This window comes from Cibotium barometz, chromosome 29 (assembly GCF_041138505.1).
Source record: "Cibotium barometz isolate CiBa-2024 chromosome 29, ASM4113850v1, whole genome shotgun sequence".
NCBI lineage: Eukaryota > Viridiplantae > Streptophyta > Polypodiopsida > Cyatheales > Cibotiaceae > Cibotium > Cibotium barometz.
In genome coordinates, this window is record NC_141074.1 from 48,682,483 (window position 1) to 48,699,382 (window position 16,900).

Sequence of the window (16,900 nt, forward strand, 5' to 3'; positions counted from 1 at the left end):
TTGTGATTAGCTGACTTGCATTCTATGCAATCACATTTCCAGTTAAATCAACCCCAATGGCATCTTTTCCAGTAGCATACCAACTACTCATTTCATCAAACACAATATCTTTGCTAACCCTCAACTCACGTGGAGTAGGGTTATAGCATCTATATCCCTTTCTTTCAAGGGACTGTCCAATAAACACACATTTTTTTACCTTTGGATCTAGCTTCGTACATAACTCATCTGGCACATGCACATAGGCAATGCATCCAAAAACTTTCAAATGAGACAAATCAGGTTTCTTGCCAGTGAATTTCTCCTCTAGCGTTACATCATGTATGGCTACAATAGGAGTCATGTATGGCTACAATAGGAGTCATGTTCATGATATAAACCCCAAGTTTGAATAGATGTCTTGAATACCTTGTATTATGGCCTGAGACCACGTAAACATATAGATGCAAGGTATTCTACAATGCTCTTGATCTTCAAGGCATAATCATTCACATACATGTTTTTCTTCTCCACAATATGAAGCTTGTTCTTTAACTGAATCTTTCGTGCCTTGGTGCTAGTTTCATACAACTTCTCCAAGGTGTCCCATGCCTCCTTGGGTGACTTGGCATCCTATATATTCCTAATCATGGTGTCCTGTATGCTTATAGAAAGCCAATACATGACTTTCCTTGCTCCTTGACTCCAATCCTTCTATTCTTTTACATCTGCAACAAGAACAGTTGGATTAATCTCATGTATCTGTGGTGCCTCCTCATGTTCACCTTTAATATAGTCCCAGTAGCCTTTTCCCATCAGGAAATTTGTTAATCTAAACCTCTAAGCATGGAAGTTGATCTTGTCAAAGCTTCTCTACACAACAATCTTGTAAGATTCCTCCCTCCAGCTTTTGAGGTGTACAGGTGTAAGAACCTCCCCTTCTGATCTTGTAATTATTCCCCTCTTTGAAATAAAAGAAAGACTCTGTTTTACCCTGTTTTGACCCGGAGAGAGAAAATGTCTAAAGAGAGGCAATCCAAAATTGAGATATTTTTGGATATAAAAATCCTCCTAGTGTCTACAAAGGTTTCCCTTGAAACAGAAATTCAAAAAGAACTTTCCAATGTGCATTTGGAATTAATTGAAAATAAGTATAAAGGACCTTAGCCTAAGGGTCTAGATTTTCAGAAATTTTTGGATTATGGTCCAATTAAGATTCCTATGGGCCAATAGGATTAATCCAAGTGTGGGGAGGAGATAAATCCAATTTATAAAAGAAAAATACCCAAAAATGAGTAAATGTCCACTTAAGATGAAGAGTTGACTAAGTACAAGGTTTGTTAGTAAAAAACTATGAATATTACTAAAAAAATGAGATATTTGGGTATAATGATTCAATTTTGACACCTTGGTAAGGAGAAGGGGGCTCTTCAAGGAGGCACCTATTTCACATGTGTGGTGGAGTTTTAAACTCAAAAATATTGTGATATTTTTATCTCTCCTCTCTCCTGGATCAAAGCAAATCAAAAGGTAGCCAAACTATGTCCAAATCTTGTCCAAATTCAGCTAAACTGAACCTGGAAAATTCTAGAAACTAGTTGGACTTGGTTAGAGGCCTCCCTCACCTATAAATAGATCCTTAGCCATTTGTAAAAAAATATGAGAACTATACCATGCCAGTATTATACTGAAATAATGATATTTTCTATTATCCTCTAAAAATCCTCTACAAATTGGAGAGATTAGAGTTTCTCTCTCTCTTCAATCTTCCTTGGAGTCTTCATCAACATACCAAACCAATTGATTGGTTGGGGGCCTCTACATTGATTAAAGAATCAAGCAATCTAGGAAGTAAAGTGTGGTTTATGGTCTTTTTTTTTAAATCTCCAAATGTTCTCTCTTCTCAACCTCTCTCAAGCTTGAGAAGCATTCAATTGAATGGCTTTTTAATACAATTTAAGTTCTTTAATGAATTGTAGTGATAAAACACATAAATTTCCATTTATGCTTAAATTATAATGTTTTTTTTAAAAAACATCTCTCTCTCTCCCCCAAAGAATGGTCATTCCTATGACCTATTCTATATTCAAATGAAGCTTCTCATGAAGCAATTCTCTAATCTAAAAGTAATTTCTATACTTGTCAAATTGAGGCCAAATAAGTGGCTTTTTAATGCTTTTATGCTATTTAATTCATGGAAAAATTAAGAAACAAGTCCATAATTGGATATTGATCCAATTAATGGTTATTCTATCATATGATATTACTAAACTTTATGTTTTCAAAATTATTGAGAATTTTCAATAATAGCAATGGAGCTATGGCAAAATTTCTGAAAAATTAACACATAAATCATTTTCATTCATAATATGAAGATGAATTTTAGATAAATTTATTTGTATCTATGAGAAATATTTAAATGGTAAAAGAGGAATTCCTATGACATTTGGAATTCCATCATTTAGATGGGAAAAAAGAAATTCCTAGCATATTGAAATTAATGGGTATTTTATTTAAGTTCAAAGATGAATTTTAGATAAATTTATTTTATCTATGAGAAATATTCAATGGTAAAAGAGGAATTCCTATGACATTTGGAATTCCATCATTTAGATGGAAAAAGAGAAATTCCTAGCATATTGAAATTAATGTTGGCTGGCTCATTAGGAGATGAGCAAGACAGGGTTGAGCAATCTCTCTCTGATACAGAAAATGGTTTTCCCAAAGAAATGGAGATAGTGAAGGAATTGAAAAGAAGGCATGCTCAGGTTGGATCCACCACACCTTAAGCTGCCTCCAAATTTGGAACCTAAAAAGGTCAACTCTCAGAAAAAGGACAAATGAGATGCACCACTTTGAATGTTAAGGGGCTGACTGACCTTTCAAAAGTTCAACTAGTGAAACAATGGCTAAGGAAACAAGGTAGATTTGACTTCATAGCTCTAACTGAAGTCAATGTTAGCGGGGATGAGCTTGAAAAAAGGTTGCTCAACATCTCTAAAGAGCACATCTGGATCTACACAGTCCACTGTCAGGGTTAGAGGAGTGGCTGTGGGCATGCATGTGGACCATCAGAATGAGCTGAAAGACATGAGGATTGATACGTTTGATCAATGGGCTGCATTTGAAATGACAACCTTCTCCTTCATTGGTATTTATGCTGGAGGTTCTCAAGCAACCACAATCAGAACCTGGGGTACCCTAAAAAGTGTCCCTAATCCTATCATTCTAATGGGGGACTTCAATATGGTGGAATCCAAAAATGACAAGTTAGGAGGTCTGGGTCAAGTCATAAAAGGGGTGAGCTCCTAGCTTGGCAGTGCATTGCTGATCATTTTGAGCTATGTGACGTAGGGAATATTGGAGACTACACGTGGTAGAATTATGCCCATGGGGAATTGACCAAGAAAGCTAGATTGGACAGAGGATATGTTAGCAAAACCTTGGGTAACTCCTACATTAGATATGAATGTAGAACTGGCATTTCTACTTGCCTCTGAGATCACTACCCCATTATATTAGTGTTGGACAACCATGACAAAAAGGTCTCTAATCAGTGGTTCCACATAGATTTAGCCCTATTTAAAATGTCTATTTAAAATGCCTATTGTTCAGGAGAAAGTCAAAAGAATCTCGACTGAATTCTTCAGCTGTGGTCTTACCCCGGCAAGGGCATGGAGTCTGGCCATCAAATCTACCCAAGCCCTTTTGATTTGCATTAGGAAAGAGGTAACTAAAATAAGGAAAAACAGAAGAGACCTGCTCTATCTGAAACTAAAAGAATTGGAAGTGATAGCCAATAAGGAAGACCCTGCTATTCAAGAAGCTATTCTTAGTACTAGGGCTGAAATTAGGAGAGAAGAGGAGTTATCCCAGAAGCAAGCCCTCCTATTCTTTAGAGATTGGTGGGCTGGGAAAGCTGACCTTCCCACTCCTGAGATGTTCAAAATGCTAAAAGTCAAACAATGTAAGGATGCAATACCTACACTACATGCTCCTAACTTTCCGGGTAACTCCTCTAAGGAAGGGAATAGAACAAGAGTCTTCAAGCACTTTAATAACATATTTAGTAAAGGGGGAGGGGTGACCAATGACCAACTCAAATGCATTGCACTCATAGGGCCAGGAAGCCAACCATCCCTGACACACTTGCTAAAGGGCTAGAAAACAATATCTCCAAAGAGGAGATTGGCAAGGCCATAGACTGCCTAAAGGTGAGGAAAAGCCCAGGTGTAGATGGCATGCCCGCTGAATTCTACAAGATGTTCAAGGATCTCTTGTTGTCTCCCTTATTGGTGGTGTGGCAGGAGGCTGTCTCTTTTGGGGCGTTGCCCTGCCCAATCAATGAGGGTGGATAAAACTGATCCATAAGAAAGGGGAGAAAAATGACTTGAGCAATTGGAGACCTATTACCATGTTAAACTATGCTTACAAAATATTTGCCAAGGCCTTAGCTCTGAGGCTGTCCAGTCAACTAAAGAATTGGATCAGACAGGAGCATAAGGGTTTCATCAAAGGAAGGTACATTCTAGATGCCATTATCACATTGTGGGAGGGTATGGAGTATGCAGAAGAATCTGAAAAGGACTACATCTTTTTCAAAATTGACTTTGATAAAGCCTATGATGATAGGCTCAGCATTATGTACTAGAATCCCTTAAACATATGGGTGCAGGTTAGCATTTCATCCAGATGGTGAGTACTCTTTTTGGGAATGCCACGGCTAGGGTGAATGTCAATGGTGTGCTCTCTAGTGCTTTCTCCCTTACCAAATCTATCAGACAAGGCTGCCCTCTAGCACCCCTCCTCTATGCTATTGCTGCAGATGGTCTGAACTTGATTAAAGATAGGATGGACAAAGGGGAAATGAATGGCATCTCTCTTCCCAATAATAAGCAGCTATGCACTCAAATGTTTACTGATGATACTAATGCCATGGTTGCCAATAATGAGCTAAGCATTAAGTGCTTTTGGGATTGCTTGGACATTTATTTGCAGGGCTTCTGGCTCAGTCACATTAACCATAAGAAAATAGGTATCAGGACCTTCATTGATAAGCCTCCTGAGAGACTGGCTGATCCAAGCTAGGGCTGTAAAGTCCTGGGAAGAGGGAGTGATTTTCATATTATTGGGCATTCCCATGAGATTTAAGGTCACCCTTAAGCAGAGATGGCTTTGGGTGTTAAATAAGGTGGAAGGGAAACTTGCCAGATGGTATGCATCTGAACCTGGGGGTTAGAAAGATGGTAATCAACCATTTCATTATCCCGTCTATCATCTACTTTCTCAGCTCTGCCTGGAGACCTCCAGACTCTGATCTAATGCAATTCATAAGGTTATGCAGGAACTATCTATGGGGAGGGGACCCCTGGATTAGGAAAATCCCTAAAGTCAGGTGGGAATGGTGCTACTTGGAAAGAGGTAAAGGGGGCCTTGGAATCAAAGATGTGTCCAACTTGGCTAATAGAATGGCCGCCAAATGGGTGCTGAGAAGCTTTCTCTACCCCTCTGAAGACTGGGCATGGTTGATCACTAGAAATCTTGATCAATTCCAGCTCAAACAATTCCCCAAGTGGAAGAAGCTCCTCCTGCTCACAATTATGGCAAGCAAACACTTGGTGAAACCAGTTGGCAGCCAACTGGTCTATTCGCTTTGGTCGGCTTGGAATGCTATCAAGACTGACCTTATCCTTTTTCTGAGAAGCCTAGTTACACATGGGGTATACGGTATACATGGGAGGGACTCCATCTGGTGACCAAGCATTCCCCTCCCCCCAATTGATAATGCCCAAGCTGAAGCAGCTTTGAGGATGCATAGGAAAGGAATCTGCTGTTGGTGGGATATCTGGGACAGAGACATCAATTCTTGGATGTCGAGAGCTGATTTGATAAGAGACTATAATGTTTTATATGCATAATTAGACCTTATTGGGGCAAGAATCAGTCTATGGCACCAATCGGACACTTGGCTACTATCGATTAAAGATATGCCTACTCACAAAGCTTTCCAATGGAAGAGTCAAAAAGGACTTCTCCCTATTCTCCCCAAACAGAGAACTGATCCTATCCATTGCACTTTAAACAAGAGATGGGGAATCCTTCTGGATAGATCACAATGGTATTTTCTATTTGGTAAGTTATGGAATAAATATGTGGAACCAAAAAAAGCGTGCCTAGCTTGGTTGGTTATGTTCAGAGCTATTTGGACTCAGCTTAAAGCCCTCAGACTTAACACTGGGGATGGGAAGTGCCACAGATGCAAGGAGGTTGAGGATGACCTGCACGTATTCATGCACTGCCCTATGTTGCAAAGGAATGCTTCGAGTCATTGGCCAAATACATTCAGTCATGGAATGGCTACACCCTTGGCTGGAAAAACTTATTACTTAGAGAAGGCATCGGTTGCACCTTGGAACTATGGGCTATCTTGAGAACTGAACTGTTATGGTGCTTGTGGTTACATAGACTTGATTCCATTTTTAATAGTATTCCTACTAACAGTTTCAGGCTGAAAGAGAACTTGATACATGTAGGTGAAAGATTCATACAAAGATAGATGAAAGACCTGGACACCAAGCTTCATTGTCTGCATAAGAAAGCTAAAGGAAAGCAAGTGGACCAGGTGATACAACAAATTCAGGATCTGTTGAAGATGAGAGAGTCCACCATCTCCAAGGATGTGTTGCTCATCAAAGCACTCTATGTTTTTTAAAAGACACACTCAGAAAAAGCAAAAAAAGCTAGATACACAGCTCTAGAGAAACTTCTCTCAATAAAGTCAAAGGCAAGCTTGTGGAGCAGCTATGGCTCTCATTTCAGGAACTGTGGGTGATAAGAAGAGAATGTCATGTTCAAGGACATTGTACTCATTAGAGCGCTCTATATGTTGTAGTCTATCTCTTAATATAAGTAGTCTTTATTTGAAAAAAAAAGGCTAAAGGTGTGTGGGTGTGTGTGTGTGTGTGTGAGAGAGAGAGAGAGAGAGATTAGTGTTACATTGGTATATATGTACAATGTGTATATATATATGTCTCACATACTCTCTCTCTCTCATACACTTAAAACGATCTTTTTGTAATACTGATGCATGCAATCTTTTTGTAATGCTTATACAATGTTGCTAAAAACTTTTGGTTGTAAGTGGTGCAATGCAATGCTTTCAAATTTTCAATCCTCTAGTGTCAATTGTTATTATTATTATTATTTATTTATTCATATTTGCAGCTTTTCAAACCCAATCTTACTTCTCTCTCAATGTCACACTAAGCGATCCCATCCATTCTTTCCCTCTTTCATTTCATTTGCTCTATCTATTGTATTAGACTAAAGTTTGATCTCTTCAATCCCTCGTGGTTGGTGAGTGAGGGCGAACAATGGCTTTGTCTCAAGAGTAATGATGTAACCTATGGAACATCCAAACTTTATGAAATTCATTTCAATTGTAAACGTTGAATAACATATTTCAAGCCTCTCAAAGTTTGTAATGTAATTTTCCTCCCAGTTGAAATTCAAAAATCACGGTTAGAATTATGCGTTGCCATCTTGACATCTGTATGGTTTCTAGTGATTTACAAGTCTAAATCTTGGTTAAGCCTAAGCATTGCCTTTAATTTCAAGGGTTAAAAAACACTATTGTGGAGCACTGCTCAAAGATTTTGATATGCTGTTTGATATTTATTTATTTATTTGGGGTAGTTTTTTCGAAGTAAAGGAGGCACAATAAAATAATGGTAATGGAAGTACACCAGTCTTTTTCCCTTGTGCTGGACGTGAAAACACATAGCTCAAACGTTACGAGCCCTCCAAAAACGGATTAAAGCTCTTTTTTTCTTTTAAAAAAACTTATCCACATTTCTTTTAAGCAAGTCCGCCCAAACATCCTTAGAGAAGATGGCCTTATGAATCCTGTACCATCGGACAAAAAAAAAAAACGGAGTAAAGACGGCTGTTAATGACTCTGTCAGCTCTGTCAACATGACAGCTCTCTGGATTAACTACACCGACACTTTTCGCGGATCTACATAGCGGAGCAAACCTGTAATTATTGAGCATTTGCAATGCTCACCATGATTCACTCAGGGCTTGTTTTGGCTTGCTTGCTGTTATGGGCATCACAGTTTCCAACCACACATGCAGCACACCGTCGGTTAGATTTTGTTGTAAGAATTCCCATTTCCATAACTGGATCTCATGTGTTATAAGATGCTGCGTTTGAAGCTAATATGGTTTGCATAGATTGTAGTAATTAGCTGCGATTTGATTAGCCGTAAGCTCATTCTAATTGCTCTCACCAAGTTGTCGCGCCTTTGCCACACAAAATCTATGCAGGAGATCATGCCTGATCTCCTGCATAAATTGTCGTGCACGATTTCCTGTAATTAGCTGCGATTTGATTAGCCGTAAGCTCATGCTAATTGCTCTCTCCTGCAATGACCACCAGGTTGATTATCTGAACGTGTCGCGCCTTTGCCACACAAAATCTTTGGTGGCGGTGAATGGGAAGTTTCCAGGTCCAACGCTGCGGGTGACAGAGGGAGACCATGTAATTGTGAATGTGACAAATTTGGTGTCCTACAACATGACCATTCACTGGTGATAGATTTTTCCGATTAACAGGCTTTTCTAATGTGGTCGCAATCTTGGTGATCGTGTGTGTGTGTGTGTGTGTGTGTGTGTGTGTGTGTGTGTGTGTCGGTGGCGGGTTGTGGTGGGTTACTGTGTGTGCGCGTGTGGGCATGCTAATTAATGTGAAGTTTTGTGTTAATCTCTGCTTAGCAGCTGAAATTAATTGCATTTCATGCAGGCATGGAGTCCGCCAAGTGTTGTCCGCTTGGGCGGACGGGCCCGCGTACATAACGCAGTGCCCCATTCAAACCGGCCAGTCCTACGTGGCACGGTTTCAGATTGTGGACCAGAGGGGGACCCTCTTTTGGCACGCCCACATCACCTGGCTCCGGGCCACCGTGTATGGAGCCATTGTCATCCGCCCACGCCACAAAACGCGCTACCCTTTTGTCAAGCCCCACCATGAATACACACTGATGCTAGGTGCGCTCCATTGCCTGTATTGCAATAATATAATCATACCCCAAATAAATAATACTACATTGCTACCACACCATTTTTTTTTTGAGAAGGAAAGATAACTTTATATTATATAAAAAGTTTGAGTTACAAAAGGGGGAACATCGCTTGTAGATATAGGTTAGTTTAGTGGAGGGGCAATTTTTTGACACCATCCAATATTTTCAAATTAAAAGAATTCTAAGTTATCTAACTGCCACACCGAACGGTAGGTGTTGGGGCATCGTTGAAACACTAGCTGATTTGTTATGAATAAGCCATAGCTTGTTCATGATGTGGAAATAGAACCAGGGGGGCCAGATGTTCATGAGGGTTGGGTCCAAGTTCCTGCTTTCCCCTACAAGAGCCTGCTTCCATGTAAATCAATCTTGCGTGCCCACTGCCCTGAGCCATCGTTTAACTCCGTCCCACAGAGTTTGAGCGTGGGGAAGGCCCAAAAAAGGTGAAAAGTTGATTCCTTGTGTGTCTTGCAAAGTGGACATAAGCATGAGTCCAATTTAGCCAGCCTATCACAGTAGCTAGCTTTTGATGTAGCACCCTCCATAAAAAGATGTTGAACTTAAGGTATGGCATGGCCTTCCACACTTCAGATGTACAAGGAGACCGTGCCCCAGCATTGAGAGAGCTGCTCTACCCAATTGGTGTGACTTGTTGTCAGGTCCGCTCCTTTCATCATGGTCGTTAGTTTTCCTGAACGGACGCCCAGTTTACCAGTGACAAATTCAGAGATGTCACTGTGGGCCATGCTAGTGGGAGAGCTTTCGCAACCGCTTGAAGGATTGCTAGCACTGTTGGGTTCAACTCATATTGTAAAGTGATGTCGTCCCAATCAAGCCATTGGGTAGTACGTGCATCCCAAAGATCCTGTCATGTGTGTACTCCTCTGTTGTGTAGCTTGCGAGCCTATCGCATTCGCAGTAGTGCTGCCTGAGGCCTGCCCTCTTCTACATTGCATAGTGACCACGAGACGCTCTCCCTAAGGGCTCCATCGCCAAGCGGGCATTGTTTGTGTTGTTCGAACCACGGAAGAGAGGAGAGAATTTACTCCCACCCAGAGACCAGACCGTGAATTAAGGGGGATGCTTTAATCTGACATTTGCCTCCTGTGGCTATGCGATGTCTCCGTGTCAATCCTGGCCACTTTCTTGGAAGACCCTTAACTTGTTGTAGGAAAAATCTGGTTGTTACCCCCCTAGGGGCGGTTTGTCTCAATCCTCTGCACCGCTTCAGTGTGAGGACTTTAGCATGCGGGGCCAAGCCAGTTATCACCAGCCCCCCTATTTACCTAGGAGTGCAGACTTGATCCCATGAGACTGAATGCCAACTCCTCCTCTTGGCGTTACCCCAGAAAAAGTCTCTAAACAGCTTCTCTGCTTTATTCCAATCTCAATGTGGCTGGAATGGCCAGTGTGACTTTGCCGAGGCAAGAAAAGGTGAGGATCAATGCGCCTACAGATGCTATGAACACCATGTATGAAGTGAAAATATGTTTGAGGATCACCAACCTTCCTGCAAATGAGAGTTGGGTTTTATCCTAGTAGGCCATATTCCCTTAAAGCTTGGAATAAAACCAATCAAGTCTCTGGTACCTATGATGCGAGAGCCGTCTTACTCAGTCCTTTGCATGATGGCGAATCTGCTAGTGATTAGCAAATAATTAAGACGTAAAGCAAATAGATTAATGTAGGCGTGGATACTCAAAAACCAGCAAATTCTCATTAGGGCTATGCCTCAATTTATAGAGTTTACATCAAGCATCAAATCCCACTGATTTCTCCATGATTCACTCCACCTCTTTTCCCTGATTCTCTCCACCTCTTTTCTTTTCCCAGAATATCTCCACACTTCCCAGAATATCTCCACACTTCCTAAATCTTCTCATGCTACCCTTTATTCTCTCCCAGTAGATTCTTCTCACCTTTTCACAGGTTCTTTCATATTTACACATCCTCTTTTACAGCCTCTAACCAAGGGCTTGTTCCCGCACACACCCTATTCACTTGTATTTTCAACACCTCCCCTCAAGTGAATAATCTTAGCACACCTGGATCCTATATCAAGTTTCTCTCTTACTTGATAGCCTGCGACCAGTGCCTCGAGTCCCTAAACTCATAGTCCTTGACACACTCTCTCTCTCTATGTGTCCAAGGCTTACTATAGTTGCCTGCGACCTTGACTAAAGTGCTCACACATACATCTACCACGTGGCCTACATCATCGGTGGCTCAGAGGTGGTTTTACTTTGTTGGGGCAGGTTACATTGGGTTGTGGGGTCTCTCTCCGCAACGCTGGCATGCTTACCATAAGGACTGTACCTAACCCTACCAGGTGGGGGCACTTAAAGGTAACAGGGAGTAGCTAGCAGCACCACTCCTAACAGTCAAGCTCTAGTTTCCTTCCCTGGCAATGTTAGAAACAATCTACCATACTATTGTTAAGCATTATTACATTCAACTCAAGTGCCCATGCGAAGGTGGCTTGGTCTCCCACCTGAAGATGGAAAAATTATAGCAGTCAGACGATGCCGCGGAGAAGTTTGTGGGGGGCCTTCCCTTCCCAGTTGTAGTTTTCCTTTTAAAGTTGTAGATTTCTTGAGCTATAACACAACAAGAATGCATTGAAGTTTGTGACTTCTCGCACCGAGAAAATGAAATCTATACGTGAAGGTGAAAATGATCGTATGTAATTTATCGTATATGGTTGCAAGTTTTTTCTTTTTCTTTTTCTTGTGAAGCGATTTGTTTCATATTGTTGTTGTTGAATGGATGTAATTTCTTTTCAATCACTATATTATTGTTGAAGTAATAAATACAAAAGTGGACACAAGAAACCACTTATGTTTGCTGCACCAAAGGTGGATCATACTAATATGCTAAAAGAGGAAAATGAGTGATACAAGCTTACTAAGCATTTTTACTTTTAACAGGAGAGTGGTGGAATGCAAATGTAGAAGATGTGATCAACCAGTCCTTAGCAATCGGTAGAGCTTACAACATTTCAGATGCCTTGACTATAAATGGCCAACCAGGGGCCCTTTATAACTGCTCGGAGCATGGTAAGTGGCCGCTGATACAATGCACATGGATTATCAAGATCAACATTTTGGTCATGGCTAATTAAGGCATTAATCTATTGCTTTTAAAAGCATTCCTTGGACCAGTGTCAGAAATAAACTTTTTTTTCTAACCAGTGAAAAAAAGGATGGCCTTCAAGGCTAGCCGGTTTTTATTATAAAAAATGCATAGATTAATCGGTTTTATAACTAAAACATATCTGACACTGTCTTGGACTTATTTGGGAGGCCTTGTGATTTTCTCATTCTTCCCTTTCAAGTTATCTTGAATGGATCTATGCTTTTTTTTTTAAAATGCATGCAAAAAAACACCTTGTTGATGAGAGTGTGCCCATGGGGTTATTTCATGTGTGGTGCAGTGACACAAGTATTTGACGTTGTGCAAGGGTACACCTACCTGCTACGTCTAGTGAACGCAGCCCTCAACTTCCAACTATACTTTGCAGTGGCCAACCACACGCTAACAGTGGTGGAGGCAGATGCGGAGTACACACAATCGTTGGACACAGAGGTGGTGGTGATAGCACCAGGGCAAACAACCAATGTCTTATTGAAGGCAAATCAAGCAATAGGAAACTATTACATTGCAGCCTCTGTGTTCTCCCCAGCTAACAACACAACTGTGCCATTCCCTCAAACCCCTGCGACTGCCATCGTCACCTACAACTCCTCCTTACCACCCAACATTTCATTCTCCCAACTTGCCCTCCCTCCCTTTCCCACCTTCAATGACACTTCCTATGTCGCCAACTTCACCCAATCCCTCAGAGGCCAATCCTATTCTAAAGGCTACTACTACTATCATGTCCCCATGAAGCTTGATTATGACCTGTTTTTCACTATTGGCTATGCCTTGCAACCTTGCGCCACTTGTTTGTCACCCCCCTACCCTGGCAGCCGCTTCTCTGCAAGTATCAATAATCAAACATTTGATTTACCCAGCATCTCTATACTACAGGTACTCAATCATGGCTCATTTTTAATTAAACTGACAAGTTAAATTAAATACCAAGTTAAACTGACAAGTTGCTTGATGTGCCGCCGCCACAGGCATATTACAATCATATTAATGGAGTGTATGACCCCAATTTCCCTGATAATCCACCTTACACTTTCAACTACACTGGTGTGAACTCGACGGACGTTGGGCTATCCATGTTGAGCACCAAGGTGAAGGTTCTGGAATTAGGGCAAAGTGTGCAGATTGTGTTTCAGGATACTGCACTCTTGCAATTCGAGAGTCACCCCATTCATTTGCATGGCCAGAACTTCTACATAGTGGGAACCGGGTTTGGCAACTACAACGCAAGCTCCGATCCGGACAACTTCAACCTTAGGAACCCCCCCTCTAGAAACACAATTGCGGTCCCTTCTGGTGGTTGGGCGGCCGTTCGCTTCACAACAACAAACCCAGGTCTCTCTCTCTCTCTCTGTGTCTCTGTCTCTCTCTCTCTCTCTGTCTGTGTCTGTGTAGTCTGTCTCTCTCTCTCTCTGACACACTCTCTCCCTCTCTGTGTGAGAGAACGAAGAGGACATTTATGAAGTAGGAGTATAGTCCAAGCTTCCTTGGGGTTGTGGATTACTCTCACCATGCATTAAGCACCCATTCTATTGGCTAGGGCTCTAATATTGAGAAGGCCAACATATGTCCTATTTGACTTTGGGTGACCATGTGCAAATCCCCATAGCACATCAAAGGGGCACATCTTATTACACCCATCTCACTAATTGGGCAACTTTCACTTACACACACTTAGATCTCATAGGTCATGCTGTGTATTGCTATTTTATCATATGGGCCATATTTTGCCTCTAACATCAACATTACTTTGACTATCATCAAGAACTCTCTCTTTCTCTCTCTATGTGTGTCTTTGTGGGTATGCATGCCTCTCTCTATGGACACAACAGCATTATCATCAGAACTTTGTGTGTGTGTGTGTGTGTGTGTGTGTGTCTCATTCCTTGCCACTTGGATTGTTGAAAGAGCATTAGAGAAAAGGGCCATGCAATAATTATTGCATGCTTTTTACAATTATGAGACGACAAGTGTGAAAATAGACTCGCATACATTGTAGTGCACATCAACTTTGATCAATCATTGTTATGTTAATTGTGAAATGTCAATCTTGGTTGGACACCCTCGGAGGCACAACTCTTCAAAGTATACCTTCTCACCACATACCTTCACCCACAAAGTGCAACTTAGGGGGTGAGATTTGAAAAGAGATTGGCCTCCCACTAGATATTTTGGTGAAAGTTGAGCTTAACAAACTAAGTGTGAAAACGTCCAAGAAGTACATGTTTCTTATTCATTGTTTTATTTGGTTTATCAAGGAAAGGATCATTGACTTCTTGAAGTGTTCTTGTTTATAGGTGTATGGTTTTTGCATTGTCATATTGAATTACACACAACTTGGGGCATGACTATGGCATTCATAGTCAAGAATGGCGAAGGAGAAGATGAAATCTTACCACCACCCCCTGAAGATTTCCCGCCTTGCTAAATATGCCAATAAACTTTAATTGAGTGATTATTGAGAATTTGTTGATTTATAATTTGTTACTCTTACTGCTGATTGTGTCACTACTTGAAGACTCTTAGTGCAGCTATGGATGGAAAGGCCAATCATTAGGTGCATTCCTAACATCAATTCATATAGTCAAAGAAGGTGATTTCTATAGCTTCGTGAAAAAGTCTCATGAAAAGTTTCTCTATAACCCATTTTTGTACGGAATTAAGTACCATCTTATGGGGTAAGAATTGTGGATTAATTCCAAGTTGTAGGAGCATCGTGATTTGCCAAGTTGTAGAAGAATAAATGACACTCTCCTAAACTTAAACTAATTAAAGCTTAAATAGGATTAATATCATACTAAGCGAAGCACTGAAACTTTGGAAGACCCTAATCCATGATGAATATCATATGCTAATCAAGATTTTACAAGAGCTAAACACTAATACATCGACAATGCCAAGGTAAGGCATACAGTATTGACGAGTAGTATGGAGTCTGGACTAGTGGACATCAATGGTGGCCACTAGTAGAAGAGCGGCCCAATGTGGGGGCAACCACAGTGGGTATGGAGAGAAAGAGGCGATAGTGGAAGGTCGAAGGTGTTGAAGCATAAGACGGTAGGTGGAAGTCTTTAAAAACATAGTTAAGGTCGAAGGTAAGGCAGGGTAGGAGGAAGAAATCCTCCCTAGCCACCGTGATTTGCCAAGTTGTAAATCTTACATGATGCCTACACAAGATTAGTATCAAAGCACTAAACCATTGAGTTGGTAGAATGGTTGGGCTCCAGGGAGAGGACCTGGGTTCGACGTCATCAAGGTTACGCGATGTGGTATGTATGTGTATTCGAATATATATCGATCTCCCTCATGGTATCAAAGCACTAAACCATTGAAAGACCCTAATCCATGATGAATATTATGCTAATCAAGCTTAAGCAAGAGCTAAATACAAATACATCAATAATGCAAAGACAACAACCCAAAGTGGTGGTGGGCCAACAAGTGATCTTGATGGGGTTAGGTAGATAATTAATAACCAAAAAATGGGAAGGGCGGGTGTTAGGGTAAGGTCAAGGTTTTGTTTATTTTTTTTGTTGCATTTTATTATTTGTCTTCATTCGCAAGTTCACACAATGGGCATTGGTGGTGGGGCTACAGAAGAAGGCGTGTCACTAGGGAGCTCCTACAAGGAAAGTTAATGGTGAGGACATGGAGAGACAAGCGCATTGGCTACACAAGAAGGTGCACTATGCAGCACTAGGGAGCTTCTACAAGGGAAGTTGATGGTGAGATCATGGATAGACAACAATGTCATTGGTGTAAATGATGGGAGCGACCACTAGTTGTAAAGGTAGGTCTAGGCACGTGGATGACGCTTGACATATGGTGGTCGTTCCCGAGTTTGGAATGGCTACATCCAGCTCTGCATCAATAACATAGAACAGTGAAATAGGAGGTCGTCTCGATGACAGAAGGTGACATAATTACTAGCATTATGGTAGCTATGGCTTAGAGGGCAACAGGTTGGTGCAAGGCAATAAAAAGCAATGGAGGGGAGGAGAAGAATGAGATTGTGGGAGGTAGATATATTAAACAACATCAATATCACACTAAGAAAAAGAACTAAAACATTGAAAGACCCTAATCTAAGATGAATATGATGCTTATCAAGCTTAAGCAAGAGCTAAACACTAATACATCAACAATACAAAGATAAGAGCCTAAAAAGGAGGCCAACAAGTGATGTTCATTACATTCCATAGTGTCTTTTTATACAAAAAGATAGGGTTAGGTCTAATCTCCCACCTAATCCTAACCCTAATCCACCAAAGCCCACACTTGGGAACCATCATGGTCTCTTTTTGACCACATAATGACACACTTAAGGGCCCAAAGAACCTTTGGGGGCATAAGCCCATTGGGTCCACCAAGAAATGGCCTCACCTTGCAAATACCAACCAGCCAAGATCACTATGTCAGTATCATTCTTTCCAACTGCAGCAAAATAAGCTTAAAATTGATGCAACCAAGAATAAAGGGTTGTGGGGTTAAGTTTACCCTTGTACTTACTTGAGTTCATCCTCTTGGGAGGATGACTCGAGGAAGCCCCTAGTGTCACTCTTGCATCTAGATCCCCAAGAAATATTTCCTGCTCCATGCATCACCCGGCATTGTCTTGTGCGCAGTCTTTTATCAAGCGAATCTCCATTGCTCGCATCTGTAACTCGAGGGTTGAACTCAGCTAC

General features: G+C 41.1%; 1 protein-coding gene across 2 annotated transcripts; it reads left to right on the forward strand.

Annotated features, from left to right (window-relative positions):
• The first annotated feature begins 7,857 nt into the window (after nucleotides 1-7,857).
• Nucleotides 7,858-14,726, forward strand: LOC147622288 (laccase-11-like). 2 transcript variants are annotated; one of them, XM_086823389.1, is made up of 7 exons: nucleotides 7,858-8,138; nucleotides 8,420-8,571; nucleotides 8,783-9,027; nucleotides 11,990-12,118; nucleotides 12,496-13,094; nucleotides 13,187-13,550; nucleotides 14,513-14,726. In XM_086823389.1, the coding sequence occupies exons 1-7, from the start codon at nucleotides 8,037-8,039 to the stop codon at nucleotides 14,641-14,643; spliced, it is 1,722 nt and encodes a 573-aa protein (XP_086679515.1). In that variant the 5' UTR covers nucleotides 7,858-8,036; the 3' UTR covers nucleotides 14,644-14,726. The 2 variants fall into 2 exon arrangements, 1 of the variants encoding a protein (XP_086679515.1); XR_015269678.1 differs by having other exon boundaries at nucleotides 7,900-8,138; nucleotides 13,187-13,910; nucleotides 13,981-14,726.
• The last annotated feature ends 2,174 nt before the right edge of the window (nucleotides 14,727-16,900 follow it).

Coding starts and splice junctions, on each gene's coding strand:
- LOC147622288 (XM_086823389.1), top strand. CDS start 8,037: ATGCTCACCATGATTCACTCAGGGCTTGTTTTGGCTTGCTTGCTGTTA. Junction 8,139..8,419: donor ACCGTCGGTTAGATTTTGTT/GTAAGAATTCCC, acceptor AATGACCACCAG/GTTGATTATCTGAACGTGTC. Junction 8,572..8,782: donor TACAACATGACCATTCACTG/GTGATAGATTTT, acceptor CATTTCATGCAG/GCATGGAGTCCGCCAAGTGT.